Raw genomic sequence first — 21,774 nt, 5'->3', positions numbered from 1 at the left:
TTAGGGGAGGATTGTTGTGTTAATGAGACAGTAGACACGCACAAATAATCAGTACAATTGGTCAAATAGCAGAATAAAGATGAGGTCCATTTTGAAACACCACTTACTTTACCTAATCAAGTATAGTTCCTGACCCAATTGCCTTCAAATGGTCTTAGAGTCATTGACTTGCTGTCATATTGAAGTGCACCCAAATGTAACGCAATAAACAATATTGCTGTAATTAAAGTGTCTTATAAAGCACTTTGGAAGAAACAAGAGCTGTTCAGATGTGTCTTTACTAGGGGTGTGGGGAAAAATCGATTCGAATTTGAATCGCGATTCTCACGTTGTGCAATTCAGAATCGATTCTCATTTTTAAAACATCTATTTTTAATTTTTTTTAAATTTTTTAATTTTTTTTATTTATTTTATTTTTATTTATTTTTTTAATTAATCAATCCAACAAAACAATACACAGCAATACCATAACAATGCAATCCAATTCCAAAACCAAACCCGACCCAGCAACACCCAACAGAGCAATTGAGATGAGACACAAACACGACACAGAACAAACCAAAAGTAGTGAAACAAAAATGAATATTATCAACAACAGTATCAATATTAGTTACAATTTCAACATAGCAGTGATTAAAAATCCCTCATTGACATTATCATTAGACATTTATAAAAAAAAAAAAAAAGAACAATAGTGTCACAGTGGCTTACACTTGCATCCCATCTCATAAGCTTGACAACACACTGTGTCCAATATTTTCACAAAGGTAAAATAAGTCATATTTTTGGTTCATTTAATAGTTAAAACAAATTTACATTATTGCAATCAGTTGATAAAACATTGTCCTTTACAATTATAAAAGCTTTTTACAAAAATCTACTACTCTGCTTGCATGTCAGCAGACTGGGGTAGATCCTGCTGAAATCCTTTGTATTGAATGAATAGAGAATCCTTTTGAATCGGGAAAAATCGTTTTTGAATCGAGAATCGTGTTGAATCGAAAAAAAAATCGTGACCCCAAAAATCGATATTGAATCGAATCGTGGGACACCTAAAAATTCACAGCCCTAGTCTTTACAAATGGTATAAAAGTGTGTATTACTGCGGTATATCAAAGAAAACTCTCTAACGTCTGTCCATTCCTGCTTTCAGGACCATGCAGAGATCAACTCCACCATCCTGCGCAGCCAGACTAACACTGCACGCGTGGAGGGCCTGCGCTCGGGCACGGTGTACGTGGTGCAGGTGCGAGCGCGCACTGTGGCTGGTTTTGGCAAATACAGCAGCAAGATGTGCTTCCAAACCCTCACAGATGGTAAGGGTGTCCGAGCCAGGAGAAAACAGCCCTCACACACACAGCAACACTTGTGTTTATTACCGCAGTATTATTAGCCAGTGACATTGCCATGAATGTAACTATGTATGCATGCATGCGTGCAGAATGCCATCCATCCATCCATCTTCTTCCGCTTATCCGAGGTCGGGTCGCGGGGGCAGCAGCCTAAGCAGGGAAGCCCAGACTTCCCTCTCCCCAGCCACTTCGTCCAGCTCCTCCCGGGGGATCCCGAGGCGTTCCCAGGCCAGCCGGGAGACATAGTCTTCCCAACGTGTCCTGGGTCTTCCACGTGGCCTCCTACCGGTCGGACATGCCCTAAACACCTCCTTAGGGAGGCGCTCGGGTGGCATCCTGACCAGATGCCCGAACCACCTCATCAGGCTCCTCTCGATGCGGAGGAGCAGCGGCTTTACTTTGAGCTCCCCCCGGATGACAGAGCTTCTCACCCTATCTCTAAGGGAGAGCCCCGCCACCCGGCGGAGGAAACTCATTTCGGCCGCTTGTACCCGTGATCTTGTCCTTTCGGTCATAACCCAAAGCTCATGACCATAGGTGAGGATGGGAACGTAGATCGACCGGTAAATTGAGAGCTTTGCCTTCTGGCTCAGCTCCTTCTTCACCACAACGGATCGATACAGCGTCCGCATTACTGAAGACGCCGCACCGATCCGCCTGTCGATCTCACGATCCACTCTTCCCTCACTCGTGAACAAGACTCCGAGGTACTTGAACTCCTCCACTTGGGGCAAGATCTCCTCCCCAACCCGGAGATGGCACTCCACCCTTTTCCGGGCGAGAACCATGGACTCGGACTTGGAGGTGCTGATTCTCATCCCAGTCGCTTCACACTCAGCTGCGAACCGATCCAGTGAGAGCTGAAGATCCTGGCCAGATGAAGCCATCAGGACCAAATCATCTGCAAAAAGCAGAGACCTAATCCTGCAGCCACCAAACCGGATCCCCTCAACGCCTTGACTGCGCCTAGAAATTCTGTCCATAAAAGTTATGAACAGATATACTATACTATACTCTCGGCAGGGTCCTTGAGGGTGCATGGGAGTTTGCCCAACCAGTCTACATGTGCTTTGTGGACTTGGAGAAGGCATTCGACCGTGTCCCTCGGGAAGTCCTGTGGGGAGTGCTCAGAGAGTATGGGGTTTCGGACTGTCTGATTGTGGCGGTCCGCTCCCTGTATGATCAGTGTCAGAGCTTGGTTCGCATTGCCGGCAGTAAGTCGGACACGTTTCCGGTGAGGGTTGGACTCCGCCAAGGCTGCCCTTTGTCACGCGTGCAGAATGCATATTTGGAAATAAGAATGCCTTTTGTTTGTGCAGCTAATTAATTGTGCTTGACCCAGAATCCTCAGACAATTGGTGTCTCGGCCGGCCATTCTGTGGCTGGAGTGCAGTGATTAGTAGCTGGAGATTTATTTTTTTCTGAAGAAAAGCAAATTACTGGAGAGGGTGGAATATAATTTCATGAACTACAGCAAGGGTGCCCATTACATCGATGGCGGAGGGTGAGTCAGTCGAATGCCAGCCAGGCATTAAAAAATACACCTAAAAATGATCAATCATCAATCTTCTCCAAGACGTCACTTTGGTCACTTGATTGACATTCACGACACCCGAGGGTCTTGTGAGATGACGCTGGCTAGTGCCAGATCATTATTAAGAAAAAATGACAGACAGAAAGGCGAGAAACACTTTTTAATTCAACAGACTCTCGCGCCGTACCTCTTAAGACCGACTGCACACTTCCTGTCTTCACAATAAAAGCGCTGCTTCATGCTGCCCGCGCTAACAAAATAAGAGTCTCAGAAAGCTGGCGTGCACAAACTAGCAAGCTACGGAGTTTGCCGCCAATGTATTTCTTGTAAAGTGTATAAAAAGGAGTATGGAAGCTGGACAAACAAATAGCAAGCACTTTCATGTGGTATTGGACAGAAAGGAGGACTTTTTTTCTCCTCCATTTGAAAATGTGGACGTTATCATCACTACTGTCTGATTCCAATCAATGCAAGTCATCAGAATCAGGTCATACACCAACTTATATTCTTGTCTTGATGAAAGAAAGGAATGTTAAACATGCTTGTATTATGATTAAACATCTTTAACTTGTTCACATCTCTTTCATAAATAAATAAACATAAATGATATATATGAATGAGGTAGATCCCCTCCACTTGGTCAATTGAAAAGTAGCTCGCCTGCAGAAAATGTGTGGGCACACCTGAACTACAGTATATACTGTACAGGCCAGGGCTGTTCACCTGGCGGCCCAGGATCCACAGCCCACCGGCCCCCGAGTTAAGTGCAAAACTTGGGAGGCAAAGATTTTTGTAGCATATTCCTGAAAACACTAGAATGCTTCTTGGACCACTATAAACACACTGGCACATCCTTGCATTGATATTTTAACAATTGTAACTTTTAATTTACATAACTGAGGATTTCCTCATGGCACCCTTTTAGACTCCCTTCTTTTTGGCAGTTACACATGTTTTTTCATAATGTGATTTATGAAACTAAGGTGTTGCATTTGTTGAATTTCTTTAGTTATACGTTTGGTGCTCCTCAAGGTTCCATTTTGGGTCCTCTGTTTTGTCATCACTTGGGCTTTTCAACTGTTGGCCTGCGAGTTCAGTTAAAAAAACTTGTGCAAGACTCACACTTTTGCAGCAGATTCTTAAAACACTACAATGCTGCCAAAGAGAGGATCTTTGACCATTTTTTTTTTGCTGAAGGTCCTTCAAAACAGCAGAAAGCTCCTGTAACTCTGAGTACGTTTACACTGCAGTGGCCCAAATCAGATTTTTTTCTAAATCAGATTTTTCCAGCCGACTGGAAAAATCAGTGTGATCTTTATCTGAATGAAGTACAAACCCCGTTTCCATATGAGTTGGGAAATTGTGTTAGATGTAAATATAAACGATTTGCAAATCATTTTCAACCCATATTCAATTGAATGCACTACAAAGACAAGATATTTGATGTTCAAACTCATAAACTTTTTTTTTTTTTTTGCAAATAATAATTAACTTAGAATTTCATAGCTGCAACACGTGCCAAAGTAGTTGGGAAAGGGCATGTTCACCACTGTGTTACATGGCCTTTCCTTTTAACAAAACTCAGTAAACGTTTGGGAACTGAGGAGACACATTCCGGGGGTCTCTGTTGTGGTATTTTAGGCTTCATAATGCGCCACACATTTTCGATGGGAGACAGGTCTGGACTACAGGCAGGCCAGTCTAGTACCCGCACTCTTTTACTATGAAGCCACGTTGATATAACACGTGGTTTGGCATTGTCTTGCTGAAATAAGCAGGGGCGTCCATGGTAACATTGCTTGGATGGCAACATATGTTGCTCCAAAACCTGTATGTACCTTTTAGCATTAATGGTGCCTTTACAGATGTGTAAGTTACCCATGTCTTGGGCACTAATACACCCCCATACCATCACAGATGCTGGATTTTCAACTTTGCGCCTATAACAATCCGGATGGTTCTTTTCCTCTTTGGTCCGGAGGACACGACGTCCACAGTCTCCAAAAACCATTTGAGATGTGGACTCGTCAGACCACAAAACACTTTTCCACTTTGTATCAGTCCATCTTAGATGAGCTCAGGCCCAGCGAAGCCGACGGCGTTTCTGGGTGTTGTTGATAAACGGTTTTCGCCTTGCATAGGAGAGTTTTAACTTGCACTTACAGATGTAGCGACCAACTGTAGCTTGTTGATGCAGTACAGCCTGAGGGATCGAAGGTCACGGGCTTAGCTGCTTACGTGCAGTGATTTCTCCAGGTTCTCTGAACCCTTTGAAGATATTACGGACCGTAGATGGTGAAATCCCTAAATTCCTTGCAATAGCTGGAGAGGTTTTTCTTAAACTGTTCAACAATTTGCTCACGCATTTGTTCATAAAGTAGTGACCCTCGCCCCATCCTTTTTTGTGAATGACTGAGCTTTTCATGGAATCTACTTTTATACCCAATCATGGCACCCACCTGTTCCCAATTTGCCTGTTCACCTGTGGGATGTTCCAAATAAGTGTTTGATGAGCATTCCTCAACTTTATCAGTATTTATCGCCACCTTTCCCAACTTCTTTGTCACGTGTTGCTAGCATCAAATTCTAAAGTTAATGACTATTTGCAAAAAAAAAAAAAAAAAATGTTTATCAGTTTGAATATCAAATATGTTGTCTTTGTAGTGCATTCAATTGAATATGGGTTGAAAATGATTTGCAAATCATTGTATTCCGTTTATATTTACATCTAACACAATTCCCCAACTCATATGGAAACAGGGTTTGTATTTGTATGGCTGTTAAGTAGAGGTGACACGGACATCAGCGTGGATCTACCTTAGTTTTATTTTTCACTTACGTACACAACTTACACAATGTATGTAACATATAGGCAGATATGCGACAGTGTACACCTAATTTCTAGCCTACTAGTTGTGCACTATCAACTAGTGATGCACCGAACATTTGGCCGCCAATAGAAGACTTTGCTCACCGCAACCAAATGTTTTGATGAATTATCCACTTCCGCTGGCGGGTCGCGTCTTTCCCTGCACACGCAAACGACGTAGCTCGCCCAAAGATGACGGAAAAGTCGCAATCCGGTGATATTACTGGAGTCACATTTGAGTCGGATTACTTCCTGATGTGGCCCGAATCAGATGCAGAAAGATCAGAATTGAAGCACTTTGGAGCGTTTAGATTGGCAAAAAATATCCGATCAGTGTCACTTGGCGGCAAAACAAATCAGATTTGGCAAGCAGTGCAGAGGATGCAGGTTCTCTGGAATATACACAATAAGGTAATAGTGAAGGGAGAAGTCCATCCCCCTTGTCCTTAGCTTTCTGGAAAGGTGGCCCACAAAACAATTCTGTCAAGCGGCGCGTCGTGTGAGACGCCGAAGGTTGTTGTGATTTTAAGTGGAGATGAACGAGGAGCTAGCGTGCAATAACAAAAAAAAAGTATTTAGTGACTAAACAAACAAAAAGTGAGAGCATAGGGGAAGCTATGCAGGGCAAAAACTAAACTGGACAGACTACAATGTAAACAAAGACTGAATACTGGACCACAGCGATGGAAAGTCTCACGATATGTGTGCAGCAGACAGCGTCCACAAAGTACATCCGTACTAGACAAGGTCCTTGAAAGATTAATCTCCTCACAACAAAAGGTAGCATCTGCACAACTTTAATAGTCTGGATTAAATACGTAAAACAGATGCGGGCACAAGTGCTCAAAAGGCAGGCGAGAAGCTGCTACAGGTAGTGAAAGCTACAAAATAAGAACGCAGAGCAGGAACTAAAGCATTAAACACAGTAGAATACTGACAAAATACCGGAAAAACTAAAAATTATCTGATGTGACAGATCCCAACAATTCCTGTTGTACTAATAATGGGCGCAAAAATATCGATCTTGTCATATGATTCTTGACATATTGTACTCAGCAGCCTGGACAGAAAAAAAATATTTGCTTTTACTCACATTTATTTACAGTTTGTGTTATTATTGTATTATTTACAGCGGCTTCAGGTACTGTTTGTAGACCAAATGTTTAATTTTGAAAGTTTACTTGTCCACCTTTAATACACCCGAAAAATGTTTACGCTTTGATGGTTACACCACAATAGATCATTAGTCAGTACATATTACACACAGAAAAAGTTAACCCTTAGGATAGGGATGTCCGATAATGGCTTTTTGCCGATATCCGATATTCCGATATTGTCCAACTCTTTAATTACCGATATCAACCGTTACCGATATCAACCGATATATATAGTTGTGGAATTAACACATTATTATGCCTAATTTGGACAACCAGGTATGGTGAAGATAAGGTACTTTAAAAAAATAATAATACAATAAACTAAGATAAATAAATTAAAAAAAAATGTTTGAATAAAAAAGAAAGTAAAACAATACAAAAACATCCATCCATCTTCTTCCGCTTATCCGAGGTCGGGTCGCGGGGGCAGCAGCCTAAGCAGGGAAGCCCAGACTTTCCTCTCCCCAGCCACTTCGTCCAGCTCTTCCCGGGGGATCCCGAGGCGTTCCCATGCCAGCCGGGAGACATAGTCTTTCCAACGTGTCCTGGGTCTTCCCTGTGGCCTCCTACCGGTTGGACGTGCCCTAAAGACCTCCCGAGGGAGGCGTTCGGGTGGCATCCTGACCAGATGCCCGAACCACCTCATCTGGCTCCTCGCGATGTGGAGGAGCAGTGGCTTTACTTTGAGCCCCCCCCGGATGGCAGAGCTTCTCACCCTATCTCTAAGGGAGAGTCCCGCCACCCGGCGGAGGAAACTCATTTGGGCCGCTTGCACCCGTGATCTTGTCCTTTCGGTCATACCCCAAAGCTCATGACCATAGGTGAGGATGGGAACATAGATCGACCGGTAAATTGAGAGCTTTGCCTTCCGGCTCAGCTCCTTCTTCACCACAACGGATCGATAGTGTCTGCATTACTGAAGACGCCGCACCGATCCGCCTGTCGATCTCACGATCCACTTTTCCCTCACTCGTGAACAAGACTCCTAGGTACTTTAACTCCTCCACTTGGGGCAGGGTCTCCTCCCCAACCCGGAGATGGCACTCCACCCTTTTTCGGGCGAGAACCATGGACTCGGACTTGGAGGTGCTGATTCTCATCCCAGTCGCTTCACACTCGGCTGCGAACTGATCCAGTGAGAGCTGAAGATCCTGGCCAGATGAAGCCATCAGGACCACATCATCTGCAAAAAGCAGAGACCTAATCCTGCAGCCACCAAACTGGATCCCCTCAACGCCTTGACTGCGCCTAGAAATTCTGTCCATAAAAGTTATGAACAGAATTGGTGACAAAGGGCAGTCTTGGCGGAGTCCAACCCTCACTGGAAACGTGTCCGACTTACTGCCGGTAATGCGGACCAAGCTCTGACACTGATCATACAGGGAGCGGACCGCCACAATCAGACAGTCCGATACCCCATACTCTCTGAGCACTCCCCACAGGACCTCCCGAGGGACACGGTCAAATGCCTTCTCCAAGTCCACAAAACACATGTAGACTGGTTGGGCAAACTCCCATGTACCCTCAAGGACCCTGCCGAGAGTTTAGAGCAGGTCCACAGTTCCACGACCAGGACGAAAACCACACTGATCCTCCTGAATCCGAGGTTCGACTATCGGGCGTAGCCTCCTCTCCAGTACACCTGAATAGACCTTACCGGGAAGGCTGAGGAGTGTGATCCCACGATAGTTGGAACACACCCTCCGGTTCCCTTTCTTAAAGAGAGGAACCACCACCCGGTCTGCCAATCCAGAGGTACCGCCCCCATAAAAACAGTTACATTGAAACTAGTAATTAAAGGGGAACATTATCACAATTTCAGAAGGGTTAAAACCATTAAAAAAAGTTTTTTTCAAAGTTTTACCCATCACGCAATATCCTTAAAAAAAGCTTCAAAGTGCCTGATTTTAACCATCGTTATAAACACCCGTCCATTTTCCTGTGACGTCACACAGTGATTCCGTCAGTCTACCCCAGGGCAGCTGTGGCTATGAAAGTAGCTTACCACCACCAGGTGTGAATGATTGATGGGTTCTACATGTAAAGCGACTTTGGGTACTTAGAAAAGTGCTATATAAATCCCAGTTATTATTATTATTATTATTATGCCAACTCAAACAAACATGGCGCATAGAACAGCAAGCTATAGCGACATTAGCTCGGAGTCAGACTCGGATTTCAGCGGCTTAAGCGATTCAACAGATTACGCATGTATTGAAACGGATGGTTGTAGTGTGGAGGCAAGTAGCGAAAACGAAATTGAAGAAGAAACTGAAGCCATTGAGCCATATTGGTTTGAACCGTATGCAAGCGAAACCGACGAAAACGACACGACAGCCAGCGACACGGGAGAAAGCGAGGGCGAATTCAGCGAATCGCCTTCTAACCAACGATTGGTATGTGTTTGTTTGGCATTAAAGGAAACTAACAACTATGAACTAGGTTTACAGCATATGAAATACATTTGGCAACAACATGCACTTTGAGAGTGCAGACAGCCCAATTTTCATCAATTAATATATTCTGTAGACATACCCTCATCCGCTCTCTTTTCCTGAAAGCTGATCTGTCCAGTTTTGGAGTTGATGTCAGCAGGCCAGGGAAGCTAGGGTCGATATTCTTCTCTTGATCATCTTCGGTGGCATAAGGGACGGTGTGAGCCAAGACATCCAGGGGGTTTAGCTCGCTCGTCTGCGGGAACAAACTGCCGCCATTGCTTGTCGTGCTACCGAGGTCCTTTGTCCCTGAATTGCTCACACACTCCGGCAGATTCAATGGGGGTCTGGCGGCAGATTTCTTTGACTTTATCGTTGGAAATGCATCTGCTTTGAGTGTCGCAGGATATCCACACATTCTTGCCATCTCTGTCGTAGCATAGCTTTCGTCGGTAAAGTGTGCGGAACAAACGTCCAATTTCTTTGCACTTTCGCATCTTTAGGCCACTGGTGCAACTTGAATCCGTCCCTGTTCGTGTTGTTACACCCTCCGACAACACACCGACGAGGCATGATGTCTCCAAGGTACGGAAAACAGTCGAAAAAACGGAAAATAACAGAGCTGATTTGACTCGGTGTTTGTAACGTGTTTGAGAAAATGGCGGATTGCTTCCCGATGTGACGTCACGTTGTGACGTCATCGCTCCGAGAGCGAATAATAGAAAGGCGTTTAATTCGCCAAAATTCACCCATTTAGAGTTCGGAAATCGGTTAAAAAAATATATAGTCTTTTTTCTGCAACATCAAGGTATATATTGACGCTTACATAGGTCTGGTGATAATGTTCCCCTTTAATGAAAATTTGTAAAATTAACTGTTAAAGGTTAGTACTATTAGTGGACCAGCAGCACGCACAATCATGTGTGCTTACGGACTGTATCCCTTGCAGACTGTATTGATATATATTGATATATAATGTAGGAACCAGAATATTAATAACAGAAAGAAACAACCCTTTTGTGTGAATGAGTGTAAATGGGGGAGGGAGGTTTTTTGGGTTGGTGCACTAATTGTAAGTGTATCTTGTGTTTTTTATGTTGATTTAATAAAAAAAACAAAAAACAACAACAAAAAAAACGATACCTATAATAAAAAAAACGATACCGATAATTTCCGATATTACATTTTAACGCATTTATCGGCCGATAATATCGGCAGGCCGATATTATCGGACATCTCTACCTTTGGATATATATTTTTGCTAGATATGATGACGTTTGTGAAGTTGTGCAACAGATAAGTGTATTTTTCCAAATTTTCAGGTAATCAGACAATGTTTTCGGTATATTACCGTATTTTCCGCACTATAAGGCGCACCGGATTATTAGCCGCACCTTCTATGAATTACATATTTCATAATTTTGTCCACCAATAAGCCGCCCCGGACTATAAGCCGCGCCTACGCTGCGCTAAAGTGAATGTCAAAAAAACGCTGCGCTAAAGTGAATGTCAAAAAAACAGTCAGATAGTTCAGTCAAACTTTAATAATATATTGAAAACCAGCGTTCTAACAACTCTGTCCCAAAATGTACGCAAATGTGCAATCACAAACATAGTAAAATTCAAAATGGTGTAGAGCAATAGTAACATAATGTTGCTCGAACGTTAATGTCACAACACACAAAATAAACATAGCGCTCACCTTCTGAAGTTATTCTTCATTCGTAAATCCTTCGAATTCTTCGTCTTCGGTGTCCGAATTGAAAAGTTGCGCAAGCGTGGGATCCAAAATGGCCGGTTCCGTCTCGTCGAAGTCATCGGGAGTCAGTGTCGCTGTTGTTCTGTGAATCCTGCCTTCCGGAAAGCTCGGACCACAGTTGTGACCGAAATATCTGCCCAGGCATTTACGATCCACTGGCAAATGTTGGCGTATGTCGTCCGGCGCTGTCTGCCCGTCTTAGTGAAGGTGTGTTCGCCTTCGGAGCTGTGTGAAAAAAGCCACCCGGCCTCTTCGCGTAAACTTCCCTTAACCACTCGCTCATCTTTTCTTCATCCATCCATCCCTTCGAGTTAGCTTTTATGATGACGCCGGCTGGAAAGGTCTCTTTTGGCAAGGTCTTCCTTTTGAATATCACCATGGGTGGAAGTTAGCATGGCAAGCTAGAACCACAGTGAAGGATGACTTCTCATTCCCTGTGGTGCGAATATTCACCGTACGTGCTCCCGTTCCACAGTGCGGTTCACAGGAATATCAGTTGCTGTGAAATACGGTAGTAATCCGTGTGCGGATGGAGAGATTGCGTCTTTTTATGAACCGGATCCTTTTCGCTTAGTAGGAGCCATTTTGTGGTCTTTACAGATGTAAACAGGAAATGAAACGTACGGTGATATCCGCGCGTTTTTTCTTCTTCTTCCGGGGGCGGGCGGTAGCTTACAGTAGAAGAAGAAGCGCTTCCTGTTCTATGGGGGCGGGTGCTTTCCTTGGCGGTTGCTTGCGTAGAAGAAGAAGCGCTTCCTGTTCTACCGGGAAAAAAGATGGCGGCTGTTTACCGAAGTTGCGAGATCGAAACTTTATGAAAATGAATCGTAATAAAGCGCACCGGGTTATAAGGCGCACTGTTAGCTTTTGAGAAAATGTGTGGTTTTTAGGTGCGCCTTATAGTGCGGAAAATACGGTAGATGGAATTTTTACCTGCAAATTCCATCTAATGTACTGAAAATATTGTCTGATTACAAGAACATTTGAAAAGTATATGAACAAGAAGACAGATAAGTGTGTTTATGAATTGTGCAACCTTTGTGACGGTCAGGAAAAGGTTTTGAATTGTCCATGCACTTAACGGATCAATGACTTGTTGTGTATTGTGCACATATTGACGTATGGTATTCATGATAACCGTGATGGTAAAGGTTGATCATTCTGGCTTTGACATGAGCGGAGCAGATGTTTTGGTAGAGAGTTTACACACAAAGAAGAGGTCCGTACAATTCACAGCCATTGTTTACATCCGCTGGCTCGCCGCCAACGCACGGCATTTGTCAGAGCAATTAGCTGCAGGTGGCTGGAAGCTGCTGACGCTTGCGCTACGTTCCACCTTCCTGCCAATCAAAAACCCTCGAAATCCATTTCTTTTCCGTACACTTCCACAGTGTCCTCGTGCCACATTTGCACATACATAGTCTGGCAGTTTGATTGACAGGTGTGAGGAAAAAGAGGGTGATTGCCGTCTCGCTAAGGTGACTGATGGCTCCCGTTTCATAATGGGTGAAGGCAGCTTGCAACAGGCTGCTGTTTACCACTGAACAGGTTGCAGTGTGAGTCCCAGCTGTCAGGGTGCGACGAGGCCACCCTATCGGTTCCTCGCTCACCTGATCTGTATCAAAAAAACAGAAAGACCACCTGCGAGCTGTAGTCACCCCTCACAGTTTCCTGATAAATGTGCGAGCAAGTCCTGTCACATGGAGTGTCCTCATACATCCTGGCCGGCCCCCACGCCTCGCTCCAAAGAATGTTTTTTTGTCACTCTAATCCCATAGGCTCATTCTACACGGGGCTTTGGGTTTAGCAGCAGATGATTTGCCTGCAGCTTGCAAAATCTAGCTCGGCTTCTGCTGCCAACATCCCTTGAAAATGGGCAAATATATTGATGTGTAGTTTAAGACAGGCATTTAGGCAGCCTGCCTCAGTCGCTTAATGTTGAACAGTTTGAATTGAAAAATACATGTTCTGCTAAGGAATTCATGCAAATGGAATGTATCTGTTCTGGGTTTGAACTGTCCTCATTTAGGGTTGGGAATTGATAAGATTCCATGTTCAATTCTGCTTAACGATCCGGTTCTTTATCAGTTCTCTTATCAATTTGGAAAAAAAGATAAGAAATAGATGGATTATCATCAATATTGTTTAGTTTGACCTTACAAAGCAAACAGTGAGGTCTTCTTAAGAAGCACACAGCATAGAAAAACACTTTTGGAAATACAAACCCCGTTTCCATATGAGTTGGGAAATTGTGTTGGATGTAAATATAAACGGAATACAATGATTTGCAAATCCTTTTCAACCCATATTCAATTGAATGCACTACAAAGACAAGATATTTGATGTTCAAACTCATAAACTTTTTTTTTTTTTTTTGGCATTGTCTTGCTGAAATAAGCAGGGGCGACCATGGTAACGTTGCTTGGATGGCAACATATGTTGCTCCAAAACCTGTATGTACCTTTCAGCATTAATGGCGCCTTCACAGATGTGTAAGTTACCCATGTCTTGGGCACTAATACACCCCCATACCATCACAGATGCTGGCTTTTCAACTTTGCGCCTATAACAATTTGGATGGTTCTTTTCCTCTTTGGTCCGGAGGACACCACATCCACAGTTTCCAAAAACAATTTGAAATGTGGACTCGTTAGACCACAGAACACTTTTCCACTTTGTATCAGTCCATCTTAGATGAGCTCAGGCCCAGCGAAGCCGACGGCGTTTCTGGGTGTTGTTGATAAACGGTTTTCGCCTTGCATAGGAGAGTTTTAACTTGCACTTACAGATGTAGCGACCGTCTGTAGTTACTGACAGTGGGTTTCTAAAGTGTTCCTGAACCCATGTGTTGATATCCTTTACACACTGATGTCGCTTGTTGATGCAGTACAGCCTGAGGGATCGAAGGTCACGGGCTTAGCTGCTTACGTGCAGTGATTTCTCCAGATTTTCTGAAACCTTTGATGATATTACGGAGCGTAGATGGTGAAATCCCTAAATTCCTTGCAATAGCTGGTTGAGAAAGGTTTTTCTTAAACTGTTCAACAATTTGCTCATGCATTTGTTGACAAAGTGGTGACCCTCGCCCCATCCTTGTTTGTGAATGACTGAGCATTTCATGGAATCTACTTTTATACCCAATCATGGCACCCACCTGTTCCCAATTTGCCTGTTCACCTGTGGGATGTTCCAAATAAGTGTTTGATGAGCATTCCTCAACTTTATCAGTATTTATTGCCACCTTTCCCAACTTCTTTGTCATGTGTTGCTGGCATCAAATTCTACAGTTAATGATTATTTGCAAAAAAAAAATGTTTATCAGTTTGAACATCAAATATGTTGTCTTTGTAGCATATTCAACTGATTATGGGTTGAAAATGATTTGCAAATCATTGTATTCCGTTTATATTTACATCTAACACAATTTTCCAGCTCATATGGAAACAGGGTTTGTAAATAAAGAAAAATCTGTTGAATTTTACAAAATAAAATATGTGGAAATTACACAAGAATGTAACATTTCGTAACATTTTTAGAACTCTTCAGTGTCTTTGTCATCTTTTAGAGTTACAAGGTGAAACTAATATATTGACATGGGCTCTTGGCATGCAACATGAGATATTTCAAACCTTCTTTTGATATCATGTTGATGTTTATTGCTTACAGCTTATGAAAACCTTAAATTGAAAATCTCATAAAATTACCGTATTTTTCGGAGTATAAGTCGCACCGGAGTATAAGTAGCACCTGCCGAAAATGCATAATAAAGAAGAAAAAAACATATATAAATCGCACTGGAGCCCGGCCAAACTATGAAAAAAACTGCGACTTACAGTCCGAAAAATACGGTAGTTTTTTTAATTTAAAAAACTAAGTCATGATGATCAAAGTTGTATTGAATATAGTCTTGACCGATGTCACTTTGCATGTTATGACTTTATATCACACATTAGTTTCACATTTGAAGTTAATTGCTGACATGAATTGACTTTTACACCATATTCTAATTTCTGTATAATACAATGACTGCGTAAAAATGTTGTTGGAAGAAAACATGCAACTTTTCTCTGACTACAATTGAACATTCACCTATTGAAGGAGCATCTATGTGGCAAATTGTTGCAAGCTTTTGACCACAAATGTAGTCACTGCTCAGTGACAGTCGTTCCTGGCTAAGTGGTTCTCTTCCCTGCCACTGTGAAAACTAGCGGCAGACGTGAACTGGAGCCATTACTGCCCGCCCCCAAACCAGTCAGAATGTCTCCTCATGCTCATCTAAATGAGAAGGCATTCATTTCAATTCAGCAGGTAATAGCACTGACATTATAGGCGGTATTAATACCTGTTGTATTTACGTCAGATGACTGCTGCTGCCTGGGATGAAATTTAAAAACCGCAAAATTCATTGCATGATGTGTGTTCAAATGTTTCAGTATTGCGCGTACGTCCTCCTCTTGATGAAATAGCTACTTTGGAATTATTAAAAGTAGTGCGCTTGTCGTCTTTTATGGTAAAATGTCGGCAAACTTCGGTGCACTTTTTCCACCCGTGAACACGCCATGTTGCTGACGTCACTAAGCACTTTGCATAACGATGTCATCCGCTAGAGAATCGCTAGCAATTCCAAGGAAGTGATACACTGAGAACCGGTTCTGAACAAGAACTGGTTTTCGATTCCCATCCTTATTCGTCAGTACAAAACCTTTATTGACCGTGCAGGCAATATAAACCTAATATCATACCTTACATATTTAGGATTTATGAAGTCAAATCTGATTAGTTACATTTCCCATGTAATAGATATCAATTGTAAATATTTTTTAAATAATAAAATCTCTTTCTTATTTGAACATTTAACACTGTACACGTTGCAGGCCATTTGTTATATCCTTTTTTTATACACTTCTTAGTCAAGTATTATATATAGTAGACTTTGCATGCAGTTGTAATCCCAAGATTTTAGATGGCAGTGGTGTATAAACCATGGGTGTCAAACTCTGGCCCGCGGGCCAAATTTAATTTCACTTGGCCCGTGAGGGGATATCAAATTAACACTAGAGCTGGCCCTCCGATTATACACAGTGGCGGTGCCGCGGTACACCGCTAATTCTCATACTTGCCAAACCTCCCGGGAGACTCCCAAATTTCAGTACCCCTGAGAATTGTGAAAGATTGAATGTATTTGAAAAAGTTATTTTATAAGAAGCCAAAAGTGCAAAAAGAATAATGTTCGTGTTGGAGGAGTTGTGAATGAATGAAATATGAAATCCGTGCTGCAGTCGCTGCTGGGTCGGCGGGGTTTGGTGGTCGCGGGGGTGTATATTGTAGCGTCCCGGAAGAGTTAGTGCTGCAAAGGGTTCTGGGTATTTGTTCTGTTGTGTTTATGTTGTGTTACTGTACGGATGTTCTCCCAAAATGTGTTTGTCATTCTTGTTTGGTGTGGATTCACAGTGTGGCGTATATTTCTAACAATGTTAAAGTTGCTTATACGGCCACTCTCAGTGTAAACTGTATCGCTGTTGATGAAGTATGCTTTGCATTCACGTGAGTGTGCGTACAGAAGCCGCTCATATCTTGTGACTGGGCGGGCACGTTGTTAGAAGGGATGAAAAGCGGACGTGACATCAGCTCGTAGAGGATGTTAAAAGCAGTGCCTGTAAGGCACGCCCCCAAGACTGTGGAATGCGAGATATAATGACTGATGAACACCTTCGTTCGATAATGAAGGTTGCCTCAGCTCAAAGCCTGAGCCCCGACATTAATGAACTAGCATCCAAGAAAAGATGCCAGATATCTGGCTTGGGCACATCAGATTAGATCAGTGTGTTGGAAACTGAGCAGTTTAAAGTCCTAAATGGTTGGTTTATTCATTATTTTATTTTTAAATGTATTAGCCTGTGGAAAACGTTAATGTTGATATTTACCTCAGAAGGCTGCAAATAGAAAAGAGGCATTACATTTTTATTTAAATTGTATTTGATATGCCATTGATATTTTTTAATTATTATTATTATTATTTGAAACTCGATTTTGCATGTCACTATAAAGTTATATAAGCCTTGCTTGTTCAATATTTAATGCAAAACTTGTTTGGGTCCCTATTAAAAGGTTAATTTGTTCAACCTTGGCCCGCGGCTTTGTTCAGTTTTAAATTTTGGCCCACTCTGTATTTGAGTTTGACACCCCTGGTATAAACCATGGGAGTTGTTATTGTCTGGCATTAAGCTGAATATGCCAGTCTTTTCTTCTACTGAACCCTACAAAGTGTTTATACTGTAAGTATTGTACTTATTACACATTAGGGGCCTGATTTACTAAAGTGATGGCACACGCAAAGCTGATCTACTAAAGTTGATTGCGTCTGTTAAGTGATGAGAATAAGGCGTACAATCCATATCGCGTCTCAGTCGTCATTAACATGCAAAGTATATGCTGATCATCAAAACGACCACAATACTGGTAGGAGAAGATGCACATATAATTATTTAGCACATGCAAATTTGATTTATCAACACTTGTCAGCGTTTTGCAAGCACTATTTAGCGTTGTATTTAGCACGTGTGGGAAGGACGTGCAAACTGACAGTTCCACACACGGCTGCAGGATTTCAGATGTTCATAAATGTATTAATATTAGATATATTGTCTATTCAGCAACATCATTTTATAATTTTATATCTACTAAAACAAATACAATTAATGTGTTTTCGGTGTCTTTTCGTATTGTTAATGACATTCGTTTTTCCCACATTTAATATATACTACTAAAAATGTTCTTTTATGAAGACAACTTTTTTAAGTACCGTATTTTTCGGAGTATAAGTCGCACCTGCCGAAAATGCATAGTAAAAAAGGAAAACAACTTATATAAGTTGCACTAGAGCCCGGCCAAACTATGAAAAAAACTGCGACTTATAGTCCGAAAAATACGGTATGTATTTTTTGCGTCTTGAGAGGGATAGTTGCAGCCTCTCTCCAATGAGTGCACCTTCAACGGTAGGAAAAAAAAGTAGTTTCAAGATGCGATGCAGGACTGCTTCTAAAATGTCCGTAAAAGGTGGTAAGCATCTCCAGTATGTTTGAAAACCTGACAAAACGCCACAGGTATAATAACATGAACGTGTCTCCATTGTGATGCCCCGTATAATACACACTCATTTAAATAAAGCGGTCTGCGCCACTTTTCAATGGTACACGCAGTCTAAAAAAAGAGTGTCTTCTTTTTGCTTTGTTGACATGAAAAATTGTAGCGTCACCTCAAGCCAGTCCGACTGAGTCCGCTCTGTTTGCAACCGTACGTGCTGAGTTTGCAACTGTATGCATACTTGCCAACCCTCCCGATTTTCCCGGGAGACTCCCGAATTTCAGTGCCCCTCCCGAAAATCTCCCGGGGCAACCATTCTCCTGAATTTCTCCCGATTTCCACCAGGACAACAATATTGGGGGCATGCCTTAAAGACACTGTCTTTAGCGTCCTCTACAACCTGTCGTCACGTTCGCTTTTCCTCCATTCAAACAGTCACATAATAAATGTTTTTACACACACATGAGTGACTGCAAGGCATACTTGATCAACAGCCATAAAGGTCACACTGAGGGTGGCCGTATAAACAACTTTAACACTGTTACAAATATGTGCCACACTGTGAACCCACACCAAACAAGAATGACGAACATATTTCGGGAGAACATTCGCACCGTAACACTACATAAACACAACAGAACAAATACCCAGAATCCCTTGCAGCACTAACTTTTCCGGGACGCTACAATATACACCCCCCGCTACCACAACCCCCTCCCCCTCAAACCCCATCCCCCTAGCCCCCCCCCCCCCATCTCCCGAATTCGGAGGTCTCAAGGTTGGCAAGTATGACCGTATGTGTTGAGTTTGCAACCGTATATGATGTCATGTTCAACAAAAGGTATCGACATATATAAAAGACAATAACTTGTCTTTGTAGTGCATTCAATTGAATATGGGTTGAAAAGGATTTGCAAATCATTGTATTCCGTTTATATTTACATCTAACACAATTACCCAACTCATATGGAAACGGGGTTTGTATATATATATATATATATATATATATACATACATATATATATATATAAATAAATATATATATATATATATATATATATATATATATATGAGAAATACTTGAACATATATACACCCCCCCTTCCCCCCATCTCCTGAATTCGGAGGTCTCAAGGTTGGCAAGTACCGTTGACAGGCCTCATTATTCTGTTTTTTTTTTAATTGTCTATATAAGTATTATTACAATTATAGTTATAATGTGTCCATAATTGTAATTATATTTTGATAATGCTCGCCCCTAAAGTGTGTGCTGAGAATAATTCTGGCCCTTGGACAAATGTGATTGAGGACCCCTGCTTTATATGCCCACTGCGCTGTTTGGTGCTAAAAGAGGTTCCACTGTATTTGGGCTTCATGAGGAATAGCGACTGGTCAAACAGGCATAGCCACATTTAAATATGAGAGCCCCTCCATCCCTTCATTCTCTCTTGCATCAGTCGCACCTTGTCTCCCTCCCTGTGTCGCTCTCAGTTTATCAAACACCACCTGTCAGCGCTGCGAAAGCTCGCCGGATTTCACTCAGCGCTTCTCAGCCGAGACATCTGTATGTTTTCTTTAGCCGTCACAGTCCATTGCTCACTGCCACGCAGAAGGCATGTGCACACAGGCATGCACTTCAGACTTGGCCTGGTTGTGTGTTGTCTGTCCTGCAGTACCATGTGCAAGTCCACCAATAGATGTATTTATCTGAGGTGTAACATGACATCACTTAGTGGAACACGTCTGCCAAGATGAAGCTGTTGAAATTCGTACGGTATTTGTCCTGGTCTTCATTTGTCCGTCAGTTCAAGAGTTAGCAAGCTACTCCTTGGTTCATGTAGAATCATGAGGGCTTAAATAGCAGGGCCAACCCTGCTATTTAAGCACCTTAATCCAGATCCACGCCAACATGTCGTATCTTCTCCCTTGGCTCATGCTCCAAGGTGTGGTGAAAATCAGTTTTGTACTTTTTGCAGTGCACTGACAAACTCACCCAAATACCGTATTTTCCGCACTATAAGGCGCACCGGATTATTAGCCGCACCTTCTATGAATTACATATTTCATAATTTTGTCCACCAATAAGCCGCCCCGGACTATAAGCCGCGCCTACGCTGCGCTAAAGTGAATGTCAAAAAAACGCTGCGCTAAAGTGAATGTCAAAAAAAACAGTCAGATAGTTCAGTCAAACTTTAATAATATATTGAAAACCAGCGTTCTAACAACTCTGTCCCAAAATGTACGCAAATGTGCAATCACAAACATAGTAAAATTCAAAATGGTGTAGAGCAATAGTAACATAATGTTGCTCGAACGTTAATGTCACAACACACAAAATAAACATAGCGCTCACCTTCTGAAGTTATTCTTCATTCGTAAATCCTTCGAATTCTTCGTCTTCGGTGTCCGAATTGAAAAGTTGCGCAAGCGTGGTATCCATAATGGCCGGTTCCGTCTCGTCGAAGTCATCGGGAGTCAGTGTCGCTGTTGTTCTGTGAATCCTGCCTTCCGGAAAGCTCGGACCACAGTTGTGACCGAAATATCTGCCCAGGCATTTACGATCCACTGGCAGATGTTGGCGTATGTCGTCCGGCGCTGTCTGCCCGTCTTAGTGAAGGTGTGTTCGCCTTCGGAGCTGTGTGAAAAAAGCCACCCGGCCTCTTCGCGTAAACTTCCCTTAACCACTCGCTCATCTTTTCTTCATCCATCCATCCCTTCGAGTTAGCTTTTATGATGACGCCGGCTGGAAAGGTCTCTTTTGGCAAGGTCTTCCTTTTGAATATCACCATGGGTGGAAGTTAGCATGGCAAGCTAGAACCACAGTGAAGGATGACTTCTCATTCCCTGTGGTGCGAATATTCACCATACGTGCTCCCGTTCCACAGTGCGGTTCACAGGAATATCAGTTGCTGTGAAATACGGTAGTAATCCGTGTGCGGATGGAGAGATTGCGTCTTTTTATGAACCGGATCCTTTTCGCTTAGTAGGAGCCATTTTGTGGTCTTTACAGATGTAAACAGGAAATGAAACGTACGGTGATATCCGCGCGTTTTTTCTTCTTCTTCCGGGGGCGGGCGGTAGCTTACAGTAGAAGAAGAAGCGCTTCCTGTTCTATGGGGGCGGGTGCTTACCTTGGCGGTTGCTTGCGTAGAAGAAGAAGCGCTTCCTGTTCTACCGGGAAAAAAGATGGCGGCTGTTTACCGAAGTTGCGAGATCGAAACTTTATGAAAATGAATCGTAATAAAGCGCACCGGGTTATAAGGGGCACTGTTAGCTTTTGAGAAAATTTGTGGTTTTTAGGTGCGCCTTATAGTGCGGAAAATACGGTACTGTAAAATAATGTATTTGTTTTCTGAACAAAAGATCTAGTCTTGGACTTAGATTGGTCAGATCCAGTCTTAGACGGGGCGGTAATTAATTTAAAACCTCTTCTCAATCCGGCGCTTACCAAAGGCATGCGGTAAATTTAGGCCTGCGCTTATAAATTTGAGTGTGATGTAAGGATACCATCACGAAAAGCACATTTAATTAAAAAAAAACATTATTATGGTCTTACCTTTACTTATAAATGAAGTCCATGCGCAG

At 42.5% G+C, this 21,774-nt stretch overlaps 1 protein-coding gene across 3 annotated transcripts in view; it reads left to right on the top strand.

The window, feature by feature from the left end:
- The window catches only part of ephb1 (EPH receptor B1), a 627,438-nt gene that overhangs the window by 471,999 nt on the left and 133,665 nt on the right, over positions 1–21,774 (top strand). For all 3 annotated transcript variants that reach the window (XR_009817359.2, XR_009817358.2, XM_061979662.2), the window contains exon 7: positions 1,154–1,316. Coding sequence is in view for 1 of the 3 variants with exons in the window: in XM_061979662.2 (XP_061835646.2) it covers positions 1,154–1,316 (163 nt within the window). In the remaining 2 variants the exon portion in view is untranslated. The remainder of the gene's footprint in view (positions 1–1,153; positions 1,317–21,774) is intronic.

This window comes from Nerophis lumbriciformis, linkage group LG19 (assembly GCF_033978685.3).
Source record: "Nerophis lumbriciformis linkage group LG19, RoL_Nlum_v2.1, whole genome shotgun sequence".
Taxonomy (NCBI): domain Eukaryota; kingdom Metazoa; phylum Chordata; class Actinopteri; order Syngnathiformes; family Syngnathidae; genus Nerophis; species Nerophis lumbriciformis.
The sequence above is the reverse complement of the archived record's forward strand: the minus strand, read 5'-3'. Positions and strand labels throughout refer to the sequence as shown.